Consider the following 24,302-nt stretch of genomic DNA (forward strand, 5'->3'; position numbering starts at 1 on the left):
TACAATTTACAAACTTAAAACTGATAAAAAACAATATTTATACGAGAATAGTGATGTAACTACTCTTTTGTTTTCAAAAATTTATATAAAAGTTTAAAATTACCTCAGATTAGCAAGATCACGTTCAGTAGCTTCTTGAGCTCTCGGAGGCAAATTACAACTATTTTGCTTGACATGTTCCTCAAGAACATTAAGTTTCAATTCTCCTTCAGTTTGTTCGTCTTGAATCTCAATAACTTTAGCCAGCCTAGCCTGTAAAGCAGCCTTATTTCCCGTGTAATCATTGTAATTAGCCAATTTATCCCACTGCTGCTTCTGGTAATCTTGATAAGCCTTCTGAAGATCATGCAACTGTTGGAAGATTTCTGACAATCTCTCTAACCCAGCTATTCCTTTTTGCGAAGCATCAACCAAAGCTTCATATCGCTTGGAAACAGCCAACACAGCATCTTTGACATCAGTAGGTGCTTGGGTCAACGCATTAGCCTTTTCCGAAATCGCTTCAACAATCCTTTTGTGGGCCAAAATTTCCTGATGCAAAGTCTTGCTTTTGAGTAACCTAGAGCGAACTTCTTGGTGTGTTGAAGAAGAAGCAGAATCTTGCTTCATCGCGCGTTCCATGTTGTCTAACCAATTTGAAATATGCTGCAAGGTTTCCTGGTAGCTCGACCATTGAAGTGACTGAGCGTCCTGCTTCTTCTGCTGTTCCAAAATTCCTTCAGTTAAGTTATCCCATCTTTCCCTCGCGTGTCTCAGTTCATGCCGAACAGTTTCACGTCCTTGAGCCGAAGTCGCAGGAAGAATCCGTTCTCCAGCAGCAGTCAGAGCTGTTAATCTACTTGTAGCTTGGTCTCGTTCAGCCAGCAGCATCTTCAACCTCGAACCCTTAGCTTCAAAGTCTCCACCCAGTTCATCTTTTTTCAACGCTGCCAAGTTTTGCTCTAATGGAGTTAGCCAGACATCAACAGCCTTCAATTTATCTTCAAACTCTTTGTGTTCGTCAACGATAGCACGACAACGATCAACCACCTCCTTGCTCAATACAACCAAAGATTGGTACCGATTGCTGATCTGAGAAATAGCAGGCTTGATCCTTTCAACTCCACTGGCATTCAAAAGTCCATGAGATTTATCAACAAACTCATCAATTTCTTTTTCTTTCTTCAGAATGATATCGCGTTTGTTTTTGAATAACTGCAATCGTTCTTCCTTGTCCTTCAACGTAGCTTGGAGCTGTTGATCACGGAAGGCAGCTTCTACAGTACGGAACCACTTAGTATGCTTGTCCAATTGGTCCTCAAAGTCCTGCCATTTTTGAAGAGCTGCATTCTGCTTAGCTTCTACGGTTTCAATTTCAGTTAAATGTTGATTCAACGCTGATTCCAAAGCATCTGCTTCCTTTTTAATAGCCTCTTGTCCCATCGTAGCAGTACTTTTGATTACTACTTCTAACAATTCTTTAAGTTTATTCAAATGTTCTAATCCTTGAGCTTGACCATTTTTAAGAACAGCCAGTGTAGCCATTCTTCTTGAAATATCAGCACGTTCTCCAGTTACATCATTGCAATCCAGCAGTTTTTCTCGTTCAACATTAAGCCAATCGTCGAAGTATTTGCACTGCAAGTTGAATTTATTATGCACATCAGCGCATTCTTCTAAATTCTCCAATAGATCCTGAGATTTAGCGACGATATTTTGGAAGAGATGCTTTATTGATTGTAAGTATACGTTGAGCGAAGTGTCTTTAGTCTGGTCTACCAATTTCTGAGCTTTGTCGCAGACAGACTCCACCAAAGTTTGATGTGACATGATTTCTTGGTGCATTATTCGATGGTTTTGCAACTGCGCTCGTTTTTCTTCCAGCGTTGACTTTAGTTCAGTGTGTTGATGCATGTCCTTTTCGACGTTTCTCAACCATGCAGTCAATTGTTCTTGAGACAGTGAAAATTCAGCGAATTGCATGAGACATTGGTCTAGTTTCTGCGTAGCTAACTGCAGATCTTCAGTGAAGCCGTCCCAAAGACTCCTCAAGTTCCTCAATTGCTGTCTCACCATTTCACGGCCCTCTGGAGATGTATGGACGTAAAGTTTCTCACCCAAATCAATAACTGATTCAAATCTAGGATTTTCTTTTGTTCTAGTGTCCGCTAAGTCACGAATACTCTTCTGTCGAGTCTGTAGCAGTGCCAAATCCCCAACAATTTCTTTGTGTTTGTTCAATTCCTCTTGAACTCCTTTAATCCAATTCAAAAACTGATTGTATCTCTCATTGAAAGCGCTGTGCTCTCTAACAAATTGTTCGTAACGAGCTACCGCTTCGCGAGCTTGGTTCTTAATTGCTTGATACTTAGTGGCTTGCCGAGAAATTCTCGATGCCAATTCTGATTCGGCGTGACTTTGACCTTGTTCTACTGCAGCGTTGAATTCCGGCGCCTTGGCAGCGATTTCCTCTTCCAAACCCTTCAATTTCTGCAAATACGCTTGCTTAGCTTCTTCAGTACTCTTGAGAGTCTGATCTTTGACTCTTGATTCCATTGCCTTCGTCCAGGCTTCCAGATCTTCGACAACGCGTTCGAATTCGGTCCATTGATTAAAAAGCCTGTTAAGTTTACTTTTCAAGCCTTCGCACTGCGCCAAGAAATCAGCCCAAATTTTCTTCTGTGTCTCAAAGCCCTTCATCAAAGCTGGGTGTCCTGCAATCGACGTCTGTTCCAAAATGATGTTCAATTGTTGATTACAGTCTTCCAAAATTCGGTCTCCGTCCACTTTTTGGTGAAGCACATTTTCGATCTGCGCGATTTTAGACTTTGCAGAATCTCGTTCGATAGCCAAATCTTCTAATAATGGAGCAGCTTCATTGATAATTGCATTCAACCAGTCGCGAGTTCTATCCAAAGTTTGAACATAAGCTTCATGATTTGCTACGTACTTCTCCGCAATTCCAATTCTATCTTCAACATCGCTGGATAACTTATCATAGCCTTCAATAATAGAAGCCAACATTTCGCTAGCTTCATCATCAGAAACACCACTTAAACGATCTTGAAGCTGCTTCAAAATATTTCTGTGAGCACTTACGTCTTGCGCAATGGTCTTGTAAGAATGGAGCGCTAATTTTTTCTCTTGCAAAGTAGGGAGTAAATCTAACTTATCTCCTAACTTAGCTTGGGCATCAATCAACCACTGTTTAACCTGCGTGTATTTATCTTCAAAAGAAGAACGGTGCATCATATCATTCTCTATCTTCTTGTAGATAATATTAGATCTATCTACCAAACCGTCAACTCGGTTTCGAAGATTCCTTAGTTCAGCGCGAATAGCTTCTCTTTGATCAGGAGTCGTTCGCGGGAACAAAGCTTCTCCAGCTTCTGCAGTTTTATTCAAAATAGCTTGACCTTTCTCCCGACTCTCTCCAAAGGCACTCAACTCTTTCAAACGCGACTGGTAGAACGCCATTGCTTTGGGACCACTGATTTCATCGAAACTTTTCAACTTCTTTTCGGCTTCATCGAGCCAGTTTTCGAGTTCTCTCACCAGAGCGCGGTAATGGTCTCTTCCATCTTTGAGCTCTACCAGTCGTTCATGATGTTGGGACAAGAATTTTTGTATCGCTTCATACCGAGTCGTCAAATGACTGACGTACTGCGCAGCTCGCGATTCAGGACTAACCTGCAAAATATCCTCGCCTAATTTCGCTAAAGCTTTGATTTCTTTGTCGTAATCGTTCACCGTTTTCTGATAATTCTTAACTTCAACTATTTTGTCTTCAACGTTGTCCAATTCAACTAGCATTGAACCTTCTCCTCGGATTTTAGCTTCTGTTTCCTTCAACCAAGACATTATAGCTTCCGAAATAGACTCGTAGCGTTGCCAAAGCGCTATATTCTGCTGCAAAACATTCTTGATCTTTCCATGGCTCTTTTTCAGCGCAACCAAATCTTCCGCTACTTTGTCACGTTCAGCCTTCAACGCAATTGTCGTTTCTTTGCTCTCTACAGTCTCCAAAAGTGCAAGTGACTTATCCGTATCACTTTTCCTTGCTTCACAATCTTTGATTCCCGTTTCAACATCAATAAGTGAAGCCATTTTCACTTCTAAGTTGTAGCGATCACTGCTCTGTTCAGGTTCACACCACTGGACCTTCTCCTTCAGTGTCGCTACCATTCTCTGCAAAGCCGTGAACTTCTCGTGGTATAACTTAGTCAAGAAGGCTACCAAAGTAGCAGTAACCTTACCCGCGTGATTTGACACTCCATCGCGACGTAACTGCAATGATTGCAATTCTTTCGGCAAACTTGATCGTTCAATCGCCGGATAAATTTTAGAAGCCTCAGTGATTTTCTCTCCAATCGAAACCAAATTGTTATTACAAGCGTCCAATTCCTTTTGTAGTTCCTGACATTTCTTGATTCTGCTCAATATTTTAGTATTTTCTCCCGTCAAATCATCGCATTTGATGACATCCTCCCTGATCTTCGAAATTTGGTCGCCTGATTTCTTCAGATTAACCCTGATAGCTTTTTCTTTCTCATTCAAACCTGATGTAAGCGCTTCCAACTTCTCGGCAGACTCTTTTACAAGCTTGAATTGATCATCCAGGAGCTTATTGAGCGACTGTAGAGTAGGCATTTTAGCATTGTGGTTAATTTTTATCAGCTGTTCCGTTTTAGTCGCGATAGTCTGACGAATGAGTTGATACGACGGCAATTCTTCCTGATATCTCGCTAATCTAGCCTGACCATTTTCAGCGTCGGTCAATCTCTCACAAGCTGAAGTAAGAGCTTCATTAGTATCGCTCAACCAACGGGTCAAATCATACTTAGACTCTTCAATCTGCTTCCAAATGATGACTTGAGTCTCATAGGACTGCGTTTTTTCCACAATAGTTGCATAGATATCCTGATACTGGTTCCTGATTCCGGATAAATCATTTTCGATTACTTCTACCTTGAAATTAGGCATCAGAGAAGCTTCTTTGATCAACTGCTGCGCTTTTTGATCCATCTTCTCCAAGAATTGTTTTCCTTTCTTCAAAACCTCAGAAGCTCTTTTGTGTTTCTCGAGTGCTAAATTCGCTTGGGTAACATCATTAGGCACTTCTTTCGTTGACTGTCTCAAAGTTTGCGAGTCTTCCATGAACTTTACCAATTTTTCACGTGCTTCTTGATAACAACGCCAATCAGCATCCATCTCAGCATACTTTTTCCTCTGTTCCTTCAATAACTCATTGACTTTCTCCCAATTTGCATCTACCGAAGAAACAACAACTTGAACATTAGTAGTAGCTTTCGCGTCTTCTTTCATCAAACTATCTCCTTCTCGATGCAGCAGCAGTTTATCAGGCTCCCTTCTCTGGTGTTCTTCAATCAAATCATCTATTTGCTCTACCGCGAGTGCTAATTTGTCACATGTGTCCATCGAAACAGTTATTTGCTGCAACGTAGTCTGTGTAGAGACAATCTCTTCCGTTAACTTTTGCTGAATCTTTCGGAAATTGTCCCATCGTGCTCCTAAATTCTCAAGTCTATCCCGCTTAGTAGAAATTTCCGTTTTCAAAGTTACTGCTTTAGACTCAAGCTCATGAACAAGCCCTGAAGCAGTGAGCGGCTTTTCCTGTTTGTCTCTCATATGAATGCCCATCAGACTATCAACAACCGGAATTTGGTCCTTCCAAGCTTCGATTTTCGAATAAACTGTCTGCAGTTCATTAGACAATTTCTCTAGTTCTGCGATATTAGGTTTCCTCGCTTCCAATTCGTACTTAGTGTGTCCTAACTGAGCATTAGTTTCATTGTACCAGTTCAACAATTCTCCCCATCGTTCCAAACCTTTCTTCCGTTGCTGCAAATCGTCTTCCAGTGCCTTATACTTCTGAGCTAGAGCCGTATAAACTTCATTGAGAGCTCTAGCTTCTTCAGGTGATCCTTGAGCTGCAAGTTGTTTGACTTCTTCATAGATCGCCGAAAAATTGGGCTGCTTCTCCAAATGTTCTTGAAGCAAACCGTGAACTGCCTGAAGATTAGTATCAACATCTCCAACATTAACTTCACTGATTTCAGCAATGCTAGTCCTTAATCTCGCCATCCAGTTTTCAAAGTCCGCAATCTTCATCTGGAATTCTTGTCTCGCTAAAAGAGCGTCTGATACCAAGTTGATGTGATGTCTTACCGTATCAGCTAATCGACCAACGCGAGTTTTCATTTCTGCGACTCGTCCCTTCAACTGTGTAGCTCCTTCAATTGACAAACCATGGCTAATGTGATCAGAAACTTGCGTCAACGATATCAACTGTGCTTGTCGATCAGAAATTACCTTATTGAGCTCTTTAAGATGATTCAAATCCTGCTCCAGCTTGCTAGCTTCAGGAGTCTGGTAATTTGGTTCAGCTTCACAAGTTCGTTCACTTTGATCCAACCAGCGATTGAACTCTTCAGCTTCACTTTCGAAGGACTTCCACGAGGACACTAGTTTGTCCAATTTGGTGACCGTCTGAATAGACACATCATGAACTGCATTCCACCTGGTATAAACTGCATCAACTTCATCAGGAGCAGCAGTTCTTCCTGCAATTTGCTGGCTCACATGCGAAAGCTCCTGAACTCTAGGCAAATTTTCTTCACATTGATTCTCAAATCCTCGTGCTGATTGTAGCATTTCGATAGCTTGCTTGAGAGTTGTAGGTTTGGTACCAATAGTAGCTACTTGAGACTCAGCTTGCTCAACCCAAGGTTTGACTTTCTGAATGCCTACTTCATATTTCTTCCAAGTCGCCAAGTTTTCTGTCGCTGCTTGACGCTGCCCTGCTATATCCTTGTTCAAACCATCAATTGCGTTCTTCAAGTCACTTATTTGCCCTCTCAATGCCTTAGCTTCATTGGCCTTGTCATCTTTAACCAACTGCTTTGATTCCTTTTCTAAAGACTCCATGACCATAATCTTCTCTGCGATTTGCTTTTGCAAGGATTCTGTTTTCTTCAACCGATCTTCTGGTGACGTAGATAAGTCCTGGATGTTGACAATCGCTTGCGGGGCAGTTTGCTGGGCCCAATTTCTCAATTCAGCGACTTCTGACTGGAATTTCGACCATCTGTTGCTATGATCAGTCAAGTACATCACCCGTTTCTCCACCGTCTCAATTGTTTTCACCAAAGTTTCCTCAATCTTAATTACTTCTTCGCGAATCACCAGTCGATTTTCATTAGGCATCATTTCCGTCAAACCATCAGCAGTCTCCTTTAACTTTGTCATCATTTCTTCAGAGGATTTCTTCAAATTATAACTCAATTCCTGTTTTGCACGCAAATCTGATGATACTTGACTAGCGTCGTAGTAAATTGTAGTCTTAACTTTCTGCATTTCTTCATTAGCGCTACTAACCAATTGAACTAGTTCTTCCTTCTGCTCCTGGTAACTCTCCCACAATTTCTGGAAAGTCTTCAGAGACTTCAAAGTTTCGATACTCTGGCCGTAAGTGTCGTTCCAATTGCTCTCAAGTTGCTGAATTTCCGAGGAAACAAATGGAGGCGCATGTTGATCTTTCAGCAAATCTTTTCCACGCTGCAGCATGCTTACAATATTAGCTCTCTGTTGTTCCAAATGATTCAGACGCGTTTCTTGATGCACAACCGCTTCTTTAAGGTTTTCTGGAACCTGACTAACAGACTCAACGTTGTTTTGCTCTTTAACTTTCCTTAAAAGTGTACAAACTTCACGAACTTCTTTCCTGTAGGTGTAACTCTTTGTGTAAATATCAGTTTTGGTCATCGTGATTTCGATAGTCGGTATCAAATTTTTGTAACGCGTGATTAACATTTCTAATTGATGTTGCTCAGTAACTGCTTCGCGATCTGACCGGTTGCTGGTAAGACTGTCCAATGTTTGCACTAGCCATTTCATTGCCTCCCTTTTGCCGTCAGCTTCATGGCACACTTTCTGCATTTCAAAAAAATAAATTATTACTTTAGTAATCAACACAAAAAATTAACTATCACTTTGTTAAATATACTAATTTACCGTAAGAACTTTCATCTGTCCAAGAATGCATGACACAAATGAGAGAAAATAACTATTTGACAAATTTAAGTAGAATTGGAACAATAATTGCTTACCTGAAAGAGAGACTTTTCTTTTTCAAACTCTTCAAGGCTGTTAACTTCCTTCAAGATTGTCCTGAGAGTGCTGTCAACCTGATCCATCCATCGAACCATTTCATCATACCTAGTCGTAAAAAATTAATTGAATTTACAATTTTTCCAACATAAATCAAACTTAGATTCTAAAGGACATACCTTTTTCTATATTCAGCCCATTGTTCAGGCACCTGTCTAAGTTGTTCCCTGATGATCTCAACCCTCTGGGCAGAATCTTCCCAAAGTTGTTCACAATGAGCGACCGCCTCCTGAAGACTGGAATCACTGGGCTTCATCTGGGAGTATGCATAACTGATCTTCTTCAAAGTCTGCAAGCATCTTTCCACATTAACAACAACCCCCTGATTAACAAAGAACTCCTTGTTCCTTTGAATTATGCTCTCGACATCCTCATTCTTGATCAACGCCTGCTGTTCGCTGTTAACCTCAGCTTCAATCTCCTTAAGATACTGTATAAACGCCGCTTCATCCAACCTGAACTCCAGCCTCATCAAATGCAAAGGCGCGAACGTCATCACATCCTTCCATCTCTGTTGCAGTGCATCAACCGTCTCCGCAATATTCCCTTGCTGTTCCTTCGGCAAGGTATTCCTCAAATCTTGGCCCGCGTTGATCAAATCCTGGATCAGCCTCTCATTAACTTTACTAAAAAAGCTCTTATGATTGTCCACCGATTGCCGATTATCAATCCTCTTGTCACTGATCAAATTCTCCGCAGAAGTCAGCCACTCAATCATCTGTCTCTCGCACTCTTTGAACTTGGTCCAGCATCTCACAGCTTCTTGCAATCTCTGCTCGCACATCTGTGCCGCTTGGACAACCCTATTGAATCTCTCATTCAGCATTCTCAACTCAGTTCCCCCCTCAGCTGTTTCAGGGTTCGCATGTGCGTCTACCGACTTCACAATACTAGAAAAGACCTTGTTCTTAGACTCTAGCATCGATTTATAGTACAGAGTCCTGGAAAAGAATGCCTTGTGTCGCTCCAATTGATTCAGAACCGCGTCTCTACCTCCTGAAAAGTTAAAACTCCTCAAGACTGCTTCAGCCTCGTCCAACCAGCCACTTATCTCTCTCTGGCCCGCCTCCAATGACTCTTGCTGGACCAACAATTGATGATACAAATGCAACTGCATTGGAATTAACGCTCTAACTTTCACCAAAGCCTCCTTCTCTTTCTTCAAAGTGTTCATCATCTTATCAACTTCATCCCTCGGCAAATCCTGAATCAAAGTCTGGAACTTTTTGCTAATGCTCTTAAACAACTCTTCAATTCCCTCGAACTCAGAATTCAAAACTTGTAGTTGCTCCCCATAAGCCTTGATCTTCTCCGTAGAGGTCAATTGTGAGGTCGATAAAACACTTTCAGCATTTCTTAACCATTTCTGCAGCGTTTCAACTCCAGTCCTATAATCCTTACGGTTTCTAAGCAGATCTCCTGCGTGCATATACTGCTTAGCTTCTGCGAAAGTTCTCTCCCATCTGTTGGTCAATTCCGTGTATCTGTCGCGAAGATGTAAAGCGACTGCGTCAGTAGTCGTAGCAATCAGAAAACTGACTGTATCAGACAATTGCTGATGTTTGTCCTTCCACACGCTGATATTCTGGAAGAACTCCATTTTTTCTTCATCAGGAAAAGTGATTGCCACTTCAGCCTGAGTTAACCAATCGGAAAAGTCGTCAGCAATGGTGTTCCAGCGACGCCAATAGGCCATAACTTCTTCAAGCATGCTTTGGACGCAGCGGAGATCCATTGATACGTTTTTCCACTTATCATTTGTCTCTCTTATGAATTTGTCGATGTTGAAGCTTTCTTCTCGCTCGGTTCCACATTCGCGCTTGTATTCTTCAGCCACTTGTTGCATGTCCAGGTAAGCTTTCTGGAATTCCTGGAAGATTTTATTCCTAGACACAAAGTTCCGGTACTGTTCAAGCATTAAACTGACCTCTTCCTCGCTCCCGTATTTACCGCCCCAGGTCTTGAGTTTTGTCTCTACAAGAAAGATAAAAGCAATCAGACAGCATTTGTGCTCCAGGAACTTGAGTTTTATCCGGCGCTTTGCAGCTCGGTCGCCCAAAGAATCGAATCGCATTGTCATGTTGTCCAATTGTGGTTGCGGAATTTGTTTAGCAAGGGAAGAAATTTTCATACGGTTGAACTTTTCAAGCTGCTCGGGTAAATCTGCGAAAAACTTCTTGTGGTCTTCTAACTTATTGGAAATTATCCCCGCAGTCTGCTCGTTCATTTCTTCTGGGATGTCTTCGTCGGAACTAAGAAGCGCTTCTGCTAAAGCCAACCAACGTCCAGCCTCGCCGATTTCTCCAGGAAGAGAAGAGTCCAACAACCAAAGCCACTTCATCAGCAAGTACTCCATCTTATTCCACAGATCCTGGATTTGTTTCCAAGACTCGCGAGTGATGGTGATCATGTTCGATGTATCAACCAGGTTCTGCAGTTTTCGATAGGTGAAGGATTTCTCATCTGCATCAGACCGGGCTGACAAATAGTCGGAGTAGTTTGAAGAGAAAGTATGAGTACGGTCCATTTGTTCTAACCCGCGAGTTTGAGTCACTAACCATGCGAGCAGCGAGTCGTATTCTTGTTGGATCGCGGAGAAAGAATCATGGACTGCTGATTTTGGCTCGGGGTACTTGTGCAGAAATTGGGCGACGTAGGTCATTATGGACTTCTCATCAGGTTGTGGGACGTCGACGTCTTCAGGATCAAGCAATCTAGCGATTCCTAACTCTACTTCTGCTACTTCGAAAGCTGTTTCTAAACGAGCGCGATTTGAGGCTTTTCTCATCGCAGCTATGTTAACAAGGTTGCGTTTTATTGCGTCTATAACAGCCAAAAAGGCGTTGCCGTCTCTCCAACTTTCGCCGAAGTCGCGGACTTGAATTTCTGACTCTCTGAAAAATTTTAGTGTTTTTTAGGAAAATTTTGGTGTAAGTTGCTTGATTTCTGAACGGTTTTGAGTATTTTTTTTTCTCATGTCGAAAAGACATGAAGGAAATCATTTTTTATTTAGTTTCATTAAAATAATTTGAAAAAAATTTCAAAATAAGTTACTGTTCAATGAAAATAATAATTAATGCTGAAAACCAATAAAAAATTAATCCTTTCAACAATTTTTCGCTACTCTGAAGAAAAAAACAACTCTTGATCCAAGAAAATTATTTTTAAAAATTTTATTATTTTTAATCAAGCAGAAAAATTCTTCAACTAATAAAATTATGATATTTTAAATTAATGTTACGTGATTAAAAAAATTTTCATTAACATTTAAAATGACAAAACTCTTAAAAATGATTCTTTGCTTCTAGAGTTTTATTCTAGAATCAAATTAATTTTTTTTTTCAACTTATTTATGATTATTAACAAATGAACAAACTTTTAAAAAATTTTATCTCTATTTAATTTCAGAATAATCTTATTATGACCTCAAGAAAAAAGAAGAACTCAAAACTGTCAAGATATTCGATTAAGGTAAGACTAAAAAACAACTAAAATATTAAAATTACTTTGGCAAAGCGTTTGTAACCCATTGTAGCAGTGTTTTCCTGGCTCCCTGTTTCCATTTTTCGCTGCTGAGCCGTTTCCTTTCACTAGCCGCGGAGCTTTGAGTGCCCAAGCTCTCAAGACTACTCTGACTTCCCCAGGTTTGCCCGAGGTACTCCAAAGCTCTCGTGTTCTCTTCAATCTAATAAAGATTCGAGGGCTTTTAATAACATAAAATAAAGCCTCGACTATTCTATTCGTCTTTGAACTTGAGAACTTGTGTTCAATTAAAGTTTAGGTGTAATTATAAAACAACCAAGCGTGCGATTACTAAAGACGTAACTCACCTTTCTGCGATCCTTAGATCGTAGCTTTGTTAAATACAATTTTATTATTAAATTTAATGAAAATATCTAGCGCTATTAGTGCTATGATATTTGTGCGCTACTGGAAAGCAGCTACCAGCTACTTTACTATTTTTCCAGTGCGATTTTATACAATAACAGTAAATATTTAGATTTATAATTGTGTATGATGGTATTTTTACCTGGAAGTACAAAATTATTGTCCAGATGAGTCCTAGGACGACTGGAGGACGACCGTCGACTAAATCTGATGAGTTAATGTTCACTAATTTTATCTGTGGATATTTTATTTCATAATTAAACATGAGAAATTTTGATAAACAATTTATGAAAAGATAAAAAAAATTGTCTTACTTTTTTGCTTTGTAAAAATTGTAAAGCCGTATTGGCGTTACTTAAAAAATGTGGTCTCTTTAAATTTCTACCTCTTTCTACCGGCTAAAGAAAAAATAGAAATTAGTGAGGGCGCAAAAAAATTGACTGTTTTCATTTTTTTTGAGTATTCTATAAAAATATGTTTTAAATGTCCATTCAAAGGATCAAGATAAAAAAAAATTTTAAGGATCACTCAGAATTTTTTAAACTATTAAAGAGTACTTGAAATTTTTTCTTCCGACTTCTGAATATTAATAAATTTTTTAATTGTTCCTATCAAGTTAACATTCTAAAAGATAAAAATAAATAAATGCCAGAAAAATAATTATTACTCTAGTATTTTAATTAAAAAATTTTTATCTTGAATTCTTAAAAATTTGAAAAGTTTTAAACGACTTTTAGAAAAAAAAAATTTGACTAAATTTTCAATCTGAAAAAATAAAAAATTTATTTGCTGATTTTTTAAGAAGATTTTTGAAAGATATTTCAATAGTAAACTCGAAAAATGAAAATATTTATTAATTAATCAATAAATAATTTAAAATCAAGAAAAGTTACCAATTTTTCTCCAGATAAAACTTCTAATAAGGCAAGTAAACGTGTGCCGTCTTTCAAGTCTTCAATCAAGTCGTCGACGCGAAGCGGTGGTACACGCTGCAAAGTCCAAATATAAATAATTAATAATTTATTGATCAAGTACGCAGCATAGTTTACGAGTCGTTTGGCATTGGAGAGATTAGAAGGAAATAAATCTTGTATTATTAATTGCTCAGGAGGATAAAATAAAAATCCTGGTAGTAATTACTATCCCCGAACAAAGATTAGCATACCGAAGAAGAAAAATATAAGTATAAGAAGAAGAGTTTCTGGTTTTAGTTTGAGAGAGAAGGAGACTATTTAGAGGCACGCTACTTTCATGGCATGCATGTCACGATGAGTAGGATATAGTTTTGAAGGATCCGGAAGTAAGAGAATCGAGAGCCAGGCACGGTTATGCTCGTAGTATAGTTTGCAAGTTTCAGCTTAATGTTTAACTGATTTTCCACCATGGGCAAAAGAGTTAAACCATGTCGTGAACCAGCTCCGGTTCCGATATTAATACTTGTACGATGCACATGCATTCGAGTGTTATAAGCTTGCTGTAAAACTTTCGATCAAATCGGGTCTTGCGGAATTAAAAAAAAATATATATATATTAAAAGCGGCTAATTGTTAAAGGTAACTTTGGACATTGATTACCTTTGACAGGTAGGAATTGATCCAATTAACAAATGTCTTCTTTTGGACACGTTCTTGTTCATCTGAAAATTAATTGCATTGTTTTATTAAATTGCTTTAAAATTTTTTTCAATAACTTATTTCATCTCAAATTGTAAATTCATTTTTGTTAACTTGACCTGTATATGCCTGTGTAAAGAAATTTTTCAATGACACTTTTATTGACTAAGACGTTTAATTAATTTGAAAATTTTTTCATCTATTAAAGACCAATGACAATACAGTAGTTTCATTAATTTGGATTAATATCGTGACTAGGATAACCAAAATGAAGGAAAAAGACAGGTGAAACATACAAAATCTATAGAGTGACTGTAAATATTGTCCTTTTTTTGATTTAGTAAAATATTAAAATACAACCATTGTAATTTTTAACTGTACTAAGAAATTTTTAAATTAATTATAGTTTAAAAAACTAAAAAATTCACTTTGATTGCAAACTAAGCTATAAAAAAAGAAAAAAATTTTCATACAATTTTTAATTTGTTTAAAATAAAAATAAAGTTACTAAAAAAAATAATTTTATTAAAAATAAAAAAAGTTTTAGTAAAAAAATGAGTAAAATGCTTTTTAAAATATTTTTGTGATGATTCTACACTGAAAAAAAAATCAAGTAAAATTCATTAAAATAAAAAAAATTTATCAAAAATTTTTTTCTCAAATCAAGAAAATTAACCTCTTCAAAATGATTTTTTTTAATTAAATAAATTTTTTCTTATATCAAATAAATTTTTGTTCAATGTACTTTTACAAATATCAATCAATAAAATATTTGCAACAATTTAATTCCCACGTTTTCTAAAAAACAAAATAATTTTTTTTGTTAATCAATTTATTCTTATTTTAAACATATTATAAATTATTCATGATTTTTACTTTAGTTTAAAATTAAATATAATTTAAAATTGTTCATTAATACCAATTTAATTTAAAGAAAAGAATGAATTAAATTAGAAAAAAGATGAACGTCGGTCGAAGGTCTTTACATTGAAGATTTTAAATTGTCGCGAAGAAATGAAAAGCAGGTGCAAACGCTCCTAGGTATCGGAGTACAGTAAAATAACGATCGCGTGCGTCAATCAGCTGCGTATCTAGAAGTAGGGTTCATCCTGTCTGTATGGTTTAGTTTTATTTCTTTTGGGCAGAGGGAATCATCATTTTTACCGAAGTTGGGTAAAGGGCTGAGCAAAATGCCCTGGCAGTGCCATTCCACTACTGGCAGCCGAAATGCCCACATACATTTCTGTCTATCTGTATATATAGACGATAGTCTACATAGCCCAAGACTTTCATTTTATGATATATGTCTAAAAATCTTGTACTGCTGTATCACGACATGATATTGCATAAGCTAATTTCGACGTTTTCACGGATAGGAGTCTGATCGGGTTCGTGACTTCGCGGGCTTCCGTGACCCTGTCCATGCATCCACTGAACAAGATAAACTAGACAATTGCAAAAGTTATTTTGTTCCCAACGGAATCCATCGATGATTTAATAATGGCTTAATATTCAATATTTAATACTCGATAGTCAATAGGTTACGGGCCATAGACTATCATTAATCGTCAATATAATATTGTATTAAGACATTATTTCACGCTCCACTCAACACCTCAATTGAACATTGATTCGACCGACCAACTTACTCATTATTTAAATGCCATGCAAATTACTTGTCAAAATATTACATTACTCATTTATTATTTATTTATTTATTGAAAAAAGTTAATCAATTTTTTCGTGACGTTATTTTTGATAAAGATTTAAATCTTTATGCTACCAATGAATAACTTTTGATGGAATTAAGTAACTCACATACATTGTTTATTCATTTAAAGTAAATATGTACTCAGTCGTTTCCATACTGATAAAAAATAAACTTAAAAAAGAAATTTTTTTAACCAAAAAAATTAATTTGAATCATTTTCTTTTTAATCAAGGTAAATTATTATTGAATCAAGTAAAATTTACTGACATCAACAATATTAATATTATTAAGAATATTTTATTAGGTTGAATAAATTTTACTTGAGTCAATAAATTTTTAACTTGATTTGAAATAAAAAAATTATTTTTTTTTTTAGTGCGGAATTAAATGACTCAAATATGTTGTTTGTTTCTTAGAAGTGAAAATGTACTAAATCGTTTCCACCCTGATGAACAAAAAATTAACTTTAATAAAAAAAAAAATTACTTTGAAGATATTCTTAATTTTGAATCAAGCTCAAAAATTTTTAAATGAAGTAAAATTTATTCAAATTAAAAAAATTTTCATAATTTTTTCACCCTCTAGGAGCTGTATAATTTTCATTTTAAAAAACAAGTCACATTATCACCCTAATAAAGGTATCTAACTGTAAAAAAAAAAAAAACTGAAATAATAAAACAATGTCAACTTGAATGTGAACTCGCCTGAAAACTTAAACCCTTACCAGAGGGACAGTCGCGTGCAGTAGGATACTTTTTACTTCACCAATGGCAACAACAACAACAACAACAATGCAATGATTACCGCAGTTATTTTTTAACAAGAAAACTAAACATCTGTTCCCTAATTAATAAAACCGCAAAACGGAACAATATTAATTTACATTTTATTTTTAGTCATTTTTATATTTATAACTTATTACTTCATCATCTTCACAATAATTATAATGAATAAACATAATAAATAATGATAATGAGTAAGTAATGTTACGATAAGATGAATACTGCCGACATATATAGACTGTGTTCTAAGATGAGGTCATGAGTTGCGATTGACGGCGAAATTATTGAATTAAACGGGACGGGAATCTCGAAATAATATTTTTTATCCATAATTGCATAATTTATTTTTCATTTTTTATTATTTCATTTTCGATAAATAATATTTATAAATAGGTTAAATAAAAATATTCGATATCAAGTTACACGTCTTTATATTGTAGATTGTATAATTACAATTATTGTCACCTCGAAACCGCGAAAGCTACTACTGTTATGTAGACATATATTCACATATCCGTGACCAATCTCGAATAACCTTATCTCATCAGGATCGTGATCAAATATTATATTATTTTTTACTACATATACTACACACAAGAATTATTTTACTTTATTTCTAATCTGCAACACACATTATTGTATGACATATCAAGAATATTGATTACGACTTGATCTTGTTACAAAAAGTAATATAACGTGTACAATAAATTGAATTCAATCAAGAATCAAGATTTGACCCTGACATTATTTTTTTATTTTTTTTCCTTTATTTTTAATTGCGGAATAAACGTAAAATAAAAAATAATATGTGGTTCCTTATGGTTGCCAAAAGAGTATAAACTAAGTGCGTATGTGTGAATGTGTGTATAAACTTACAATATATTATGTACAGGGTAATGAATGTTACGTTTTATGATGCGAAGTCGTAAAACTGGGGAATTAAGTGCGAGTACACATGAAACGCAACCCCTCGATGTTTCGCTCCCTTATTCATGTATATGCTTATTACTTATAAATATATACGCTTGAGGGTTCGTTACTACATATTCCATTGATTGTCACTTATAATAATATTTATCGGATAAATTAATATTAATAATTATTTCTATTGATTTCTTGACGTTTTTTCAAAGACTTTTTTTAGTCACTTGAAAATAATTTATGGGTATTTTTTTATTATCAAAAATTTGAAATTTTAATTCTGGGTAAAAAATGGGAAATATAAAATTGATGAAGATTTTTTTTGTAAAAAATTAAATTTTCTACAAAAAACTTCCTTGTGATTTTTCTGTACCTCCAAAATTTTAGTCGTAATTTTTATTTTAAAAATTCTACAAATGTTCAAGTAATTTTTCAAAAGTTTCAAATTGAAATTTTGGATAAAGAATATCGAAAAAATTTTGATATTATATCATTTTTTGATATCTTCAATATTTCAACCGCAATTTTATTATTAAACATTTAAAAACTTTTTTTATAAAGTTCATGAAAAGTTTTTAAAAATTAAACCTAGATTATGAGAGTAATTAAAGAAAAAAATAGATATTATCTTCCTCGACATTCAAAAATAACTATTACAAGTTAAATTTATAGACCTAGTGAGAGTAAAAGGCCTTGACATTAACCCTAAGTTACACAATTTCATTCAAATGATAAAATGAAATTGAACTAACCGTAAAAAACTTTGATTACTATTAAAAGATTTTTTTTTCTATTCCGAGTAAAAATTAAACGGCAATTGTATTTGAGGCAATTGGAAAGTATCCGAATTTTCGATAATTGGTACATAATTGGCTGAACGCTCTAAAGTACAACAAGCATTGCATGTGCTTAGAATAAGCGAGTGCATAAATGGAGAAAACCACGTGGAGACGGAGTCGGATTGACTGGATTACATGCAAAGCTCTAATCATTTAACTAGACAATACATTAATACACATAACAACATACGGCTTACTGCGTACGAAGAGTAATGATTATTGTATGGTCTACAGTCGGTAGTAATTAAATTAACTGTTTGCGAAACAATTCTAAGTTAAATATTAAAATATTTAAGAATTATATTTTTGGATTCTTACTAGAATTATTGAAATTTTTTTTGTTAAAGTTGACTAATCAATAAAAAATTACAAAAAATTTTCGAGGTTTAAAATATACGTAATAAAATACATAATATATACGCTATTAAAAATTGAAATCAATTCACCGTACCAAACGTAAAATAAATGTTGGTTTTTCTTTTTTTCATATCTTAAAAAAATTTTTTTTAAATGTCATAAGATACAATCCAAAAAAAAACGTTCAAAATTTTATTTTTATTTATTAAATTTATATGGCAAGGCTTGAGCCGGATAGCAATAATACAACACGTACCATAACAGTGTCACGCAATAACTATATAGTAAAATTATTAACATAATAAAAAAACCAAACTAAAATAAACAAGTTTACAAGCTCAACTATCAATAGCCTCGGATTTAAGAAAAATTCAAATATTTGAGTTTTAAAGCTCTCAGAGAAATTAGATTTGATTACATCAATTGGTAACTCCTGTCATAAAAAGATAACTGATACAACAAAGGAGTGCTCAAAAATGATAGTGGAAGAATTAGGCATTTTAAAAGAGATTTAATTGTTCTTAACTGCGAATTTATTTGATCATCTAATGTTGACCTCATTTTTAAACAGGCAACAAAAGAATTTCGGTAATTTGTATTCAATTAAATTTTATTTATAATTTATATTCAATTAGATATTCTTCGCAAGAAAAATAATTTATTTAAATGAAGAAAATAATTTTGAAGAACTTCATTGATTTATTTATTTATTCATTTATTTATTTATTTATTCAAACGCCACTCGGCAATTATACAGAATAGTTACATATAATAGTGTAAAGTGATATATAGAACCAATATCTACATAAAAGAACTCGGAATCCACATAAACAATTTAAAAAAAAGAAAAAGAAAGAAATAATTCAACATTATTGATTTGAATAGAAAAATTTTTAAATTAAGAAATTTTCATGAATTTTTCATGAAAAAGATTCATGAATTTTTTGTCTTAATTCAAGAATTTTTCTCTTGATTCAACTTAATTTTTTTTTTTCAGTGTATAAATAAAAATTTTTCTGAAATTTATATTTTATTGTAATCAAAAATTTATTTTATTTCTGTTTAAGTTATTTTCAAGATATTTTTCACTTATATCATGTATCTGTATCATCATTTATAAGAATATTCTTTTTAAAATAAAAAAAAAATATTGATTAAAAATGAAATTTTAGTACAGGCGGTATAGGAAAAAAGTAAGAAATTGACGAATTATTGTTGTACAGCTTACAGCCGGTGAATTTACAAATTTTGCAAGGCGTTCGATTGTTTTAGAATTGCTAATTGTTATTGATGATGACACTTTTCATTTCTATTACTTAACGCCATTATCATTCGCACCGTGTAAAGCGAACGTATAATTTATCTATTTATAAACTTCCTGATTGTGTTACTTATTATACACTTATTACCATTACTTTTCACACTGTTCTGGTTTGATTTGACAGAGAGATATTTGAGAAAAATACTTTCTGTAGTTTTTTGACGTATTGATTGATGTATAATTGATCTTTAGTTAACCCGGTGGATGACTAATATACTTAGTGTATGAAAGATATGTAACGCACGGGACTTGAACTTTTAAACTTTTAATAAAAAATCACGAGTTTGTTAGTTAGATGAAAAATTTTTGTATGATATGCAGTGTGGGTGTCGAGTTTAAATGAATTTACTTTTGAAGAAATCATTCTGAAAAATATTCCCATGCTTTTTTTATCTATCGCTAATCCGGAAGGTTAAATGCTAGTCAGGATAACTTTTAACTTTTATTCAGTGAATTTATGACAAAATTTTTATCGTTTGAAAAAGAAATGTTTGGGCTCTTATTGAAGTTATTGTAAAATAGAAACATGTTTTTTTTGTGTGAATTGAAAACATTTAAGAAGATTATTTCATTTTAAGTGTCAAAAAAAAATATACGTCGATTATATATTTTTTAGGAATAATAGTCCCGCATTGTGAGTATTTTTTATTGTGGGAAAGTGATAAAATCTTGAAAGGTTTTAATTATGTTTTATAATTGGAAAAATTTATGAAATTTTGATCTTAATTTTATTTATAATAATAATAATAAGTTAATTTTAAAAACAATTAAATTTTTTAGACTCTTTTTAAACCGAAGAAGTATTCAAGAAACATACCAATCTATGAATTGAAAAAAAATATTGAAAAGAAAGGAACCAAAAAATAATAACAATAACATCAATAACATATGGCATGGGATTACATTGATAAGTTCCCCCTATGAATTGAGACGTAATATCTTGACTTTTATTTTTTACGGAAAATTCTGATCTATAAAAATTTTTATTATTAACTTTCGGCTTGAAATATAAATGTAACAGACAATTTTCTTCAAATTTACAACTCTGGAAATTAGGTACGGTCACGAAATGTCCCTTTGAAAAATGTATGTAATACTTTACTCGGAAAAAATATCGTCGCCCATTCACACTTTATATTACGCACTTAAAAAAAATTTCTACCCTATGCTATCAAAGTTTTAAATTTTAAAGTTCTCTTATTCTATACTTATAATTTATTTTAATTGGATTTTTATTTACAGAAGAAAATTGTCGACAAAAATATAAGTTATATCAGATAAATACAGTAAGTTCGAAAACAAACAATTATATCTTTAAATCAATGATAAAAATGTGGGACTCATTGTGTAAAAATCTATAGAAAAATTCACTTTCCAAAGATAATATCAGTTATTAAGAAAAATGATTTATTTTCCTTAAGTTTTCTTTACATTAGCTGCACATTAAAAATTTTTTTTAAAAATAAATTAACTGGTTTTTCAATATTCTCAAATACTTTTCATTTATTAAATTTGTTTGTCAACATTTTCTTCATTCTCAAACCTACATATTATTCTCACCCAATAATATAATGAATTGCTCATATAACTAAAAATTTGAATAAATGTTAAAATATCATAATATTGATGATTAAATTTAAATTAAATTAAATTTATGATTTTTTAAATTTGCCTTTTAAAAAAAAATTTATATTTTAATAAATGAGTAATCGTCATAAAAAATAACTCTTATAAATTACTTTTTTCAAAAATTTTTTTAATTCAATGAAATACCGTAAAAAAAAATTACTTCAGGGTCAATGGTCGATAGATATATTTACTAAATTTATCATCTTAAGCAATAAGCTTGTCTTTTAATCAAGATATTTTCATAAATGGTCACTTTAAAATGAGAATTATCAAAAAATTCCGGTTGCAAATAGAAAATAAATCAATAAAAAATAGAAGATACATAAATAAAAAATTTGTAGGTGGAAGAAAAATTAAAAAAATTTATACTAAAAATAATAAAATTTGCAATGATACAAAAAAAATCAATTCATAAAAATTGAACACTCGCTATTAGTTATGTTTTGAAATAGGACAGTCTTCCTAGTATTCATTAGATTAAAAATGTCAAAAAATAATCATCAAGCATCCGTTTAATTCTGACTCATCCCACCACAATATAATAAACATTAGCCTCTAAAAAATCAGTAGTCAAACCTTTAATTTCTGCAATGTGAGCATCAAATTCGCTCCGACTTCTCACATACTCTCTTTTCGACGTAACATGTTGGAAGCTCTGGTTCCTGTACTCCGCGTACCACTCACTAGGGCCCTTGTCATCATCCTGAGGGCTTTCTCTTTCCAAATTTTCCTCGGAGGGAAACTTGGTAAAGGATCCCACAGAACTGGATTTGCTTCCTTGATACCCATGGCTCTGGTACGCGGAATCGAGCGCCTGTTCCTCGCTAGGAGTCCTGCTGGCCTCCGACAGCCCCGATCTCGAGGAAACAACTTCTTTCACACTTCTCCTCACAGTTATCTTTTCAAATTTAACAACTTTCGCGCCATTCAATTCCCCCTCTTCTACCAGCCGTTCGAAGGATTCCTCAAAGGAGCTGTCGCTCGTCCTTGATGAGGATCTCCTTTGGACCGGAGAATCGGATCTTTCCACAAGGTCTTCCGAACTCGCGCTGCGGCCCTGGCTCCAAATATTTTCGAAAAAGTTAACTCGGTCTCTCAGCCGGCCTCCACGTGGTGTCCGCGGACTACCGGTCGGTTTCAGAGTTTCACCCTTGGGCGGGGTCTGCTCTGACATTTTTCTATTCTTTTGTGTATTATCCTCTTTTTTTGTCACAGGTAAAAAAATGTCCCTCGCTTACGTCATTTCTATATATTTTACTATACTCTATATATTTACTGATAAAATAAACAAGGAGATATTTTTAGATTTAAAAATATTTTTACTCTAAAATCAAATTTTGTAAAAAATTTTTTATTTTAAGTGTTTTTGATATTAATTTTATATAAATTTTTTTGATCTCCAATTTTGTCACATAAAATGTATCAAAAAATTTTTATTCAATTTTTGACAAGAAAAAAATTTTTTATTTTAAGTATTTTTGATATTAAATTTATATAAATTTTTTTGATCTCCAATTTTGTCACAAAATGTGTCAAGAAATTTTGTCAATTTAAAAAAAAAAAAATTTTTTTTCTTATTTTATTGAAAATATTTTTGATATTGATTCCACAAAAAATTTCTAAATTAAAAACTTAAATTAAAATTATTTTTAAAATATTAAAAATCTCCAAATTTATTTAAAAAATTTATTCACATATAAACTTTAATTATTTTTAAAAAATTATATTTTCACTCCGAATTTTTTAATAACAATAAACAAATAAAAGTAATACGCACTAGCCGGTTCAATACCAGCTGCGATGTCGCAGTCAATAGAAGTAATTTAAAAAAAATATATAACAACACTCTTTCTTATTTTTTCAATAATTAAAAACTAATAAAAAATTCACTTATGATTTATAATTAATAGATATAAATATAAATATTCATTTATGAGTATGTATCTATAAACATATGGGGCAATCAACACTTAAGGATTACAAATAGACTCTAGACAATAGGTCAACAACTAAAACTAGAATTAAGGATCAGGTTGATAAAAAATATGTAAAAATGAGACATTAAAAACTAAAAATGCCGCGTATGGAATGTACAGCTCTGACGAGCGCCGGTTCGATACTGAGCGTGGACGGGCAAGTCTGCCGGCATATACCAAGCATAGATATAAAACGGTGTAGTTCTCCAATACACAGATAAGGCCAGGAATGAAAACGATTGTAGTGTATTGTACGTATACGATAAACGATAACACGAATCCGAGTTGTGGGAGTGTGTTGAGTCGTTAAATCGGCTCCGTGGAGTCGCAACTACCTAGCGAAAGGACACCTACAAACTCCTCTACGATCAATCTTTTATCTTTACCAGGATCCAGTCTGCCAGGCATATTGTTAAGTTGTTGTTTTTTAAGATCGTTTTTATAAATTGAATTCAATGTGAGGAATAAGAATGAGATTTAACTGTGTGCGTCGGTATCTTGAGGTCGTGGCTCAGATTTAATAAGATTGTAGGAAACGCAAATAGTAATAAATATGTGAGGATTAAGTTATAATTGATTATATTGTCATGATAAAATTTTTTTCTGATGGATACTTGTTAGTTTTGTTTATTTCGATAGATAAGAAAAAAAAATTAATGAATAAATTAGTATTCATTTTAATTATAATTTATTTTTTGATTATATTAATGATTATGATTATGAAAGTTTGATTTTCAAGTTACTTAAGTTGTTATGACATTTATTTATGAATTTCAGGTTTTATTTGATTGAAAATTATTTTTAAAAAATTTAATAATTCAATTATTGAAATATCTTTTTTGTAAGTGAATTTTTTAAGAAACTATTTTAATAATTTAAATTGAAATAATAAATTTATTTTTAATTTTGTGAATTAAATTAATTTTTAAAAATTAAATACTTGAATTTTTTAATAAAATATTAAAAAGGCGTTTTTTATCAGTGAGCTTAAAAAAAAAGTGATTACTGTAAATTAAAATAGTGTGTCTTATATTTTTCTAAGAATTTTATGATTCGTATTTTTAATTTACACGATCAATTTTATTATTGCTCTTGA

At 33.5% G+C, this 24,302-nt stretch overlaps 1 protein-coding gene across 19 annotated transcripts in view; it reads right to left on the minus strand.

The window, feature by feature from the left end:
- The window catches only part of LOC123259892 (nesprin-1), a 91,088-nt gene that overhangs the window by 58,483 nt on the left and 8,303 nt on the right, over nt 1-24,302 (minus strand). For 6 of the 19 annotated variants that reach the window (XM_044720674.1, XM_044720675.1, XM_044720682.1 and 3 more), the window contains exons 1-12: nt 23,008-23,083; nt 21,807-22,505; nt 13,632-13,693; nt 12,951-13,046; nt 12,372-12,455; nt 12,200-12,292; nt 12,000-12,023; nt 11,676-11,854; nt 8,289-11,063; nt 8,109-8,217; nt 8,014-8,028; nt 104-7,932 (exon numbers count right to left, since the gene is read on the minus strand). In XM_044720674.1, coding sequence (XP_044576609.1) covers nt 104-7,932; nt 8,014-8,028; nt 8,109-8,217; nt 8,289-11,063; nt 11,676-11,854; nt 12,000-12,023; nt 12,200-12,292; nt 12,372-12,455; nt 12,951-13,046; nt 13,632-13,693; nt 21,807-22,404 — 11,864 coding nt within the window. In that variant the 5' untranslated portion in view covers nt 22,405-22,505; nt 23,008-23,083. Of the gene's footprint in view, nt 1-103; nt 7,933-8,013; nt 8,029-8,108; nt 8,218-8,288; nt 11,064-11,675; nt 11,855-11,999; nt 12,024-12,199; nt 12,293-12,371; nt 12,456-12,950; nt 13,047-13,631; nt 13,694-21,806; nt 22,506-23,007; nt 23,101-24,302 lie in introns of those variants that run through there. The other 13 variants (XM_044720676.1, XM_044720686.1, XM_044720679.1 and 10 more) reach the window with 8 other exon arrangements.

This window comes from Cotesia glomerata, linkage group LG2, assembly GCF_020080835.1.
Source record: "Cotesia glomerata isolate CgM1 linkage group LG2, MPM_Cglom_v2.3, whole genome shotgun sequence".
NCBI lineage: Eukaryota > Metazoa > Arthropoda > Insecta > Hymenoptera > Braconidae > Cotesia > Cotesia glomerata.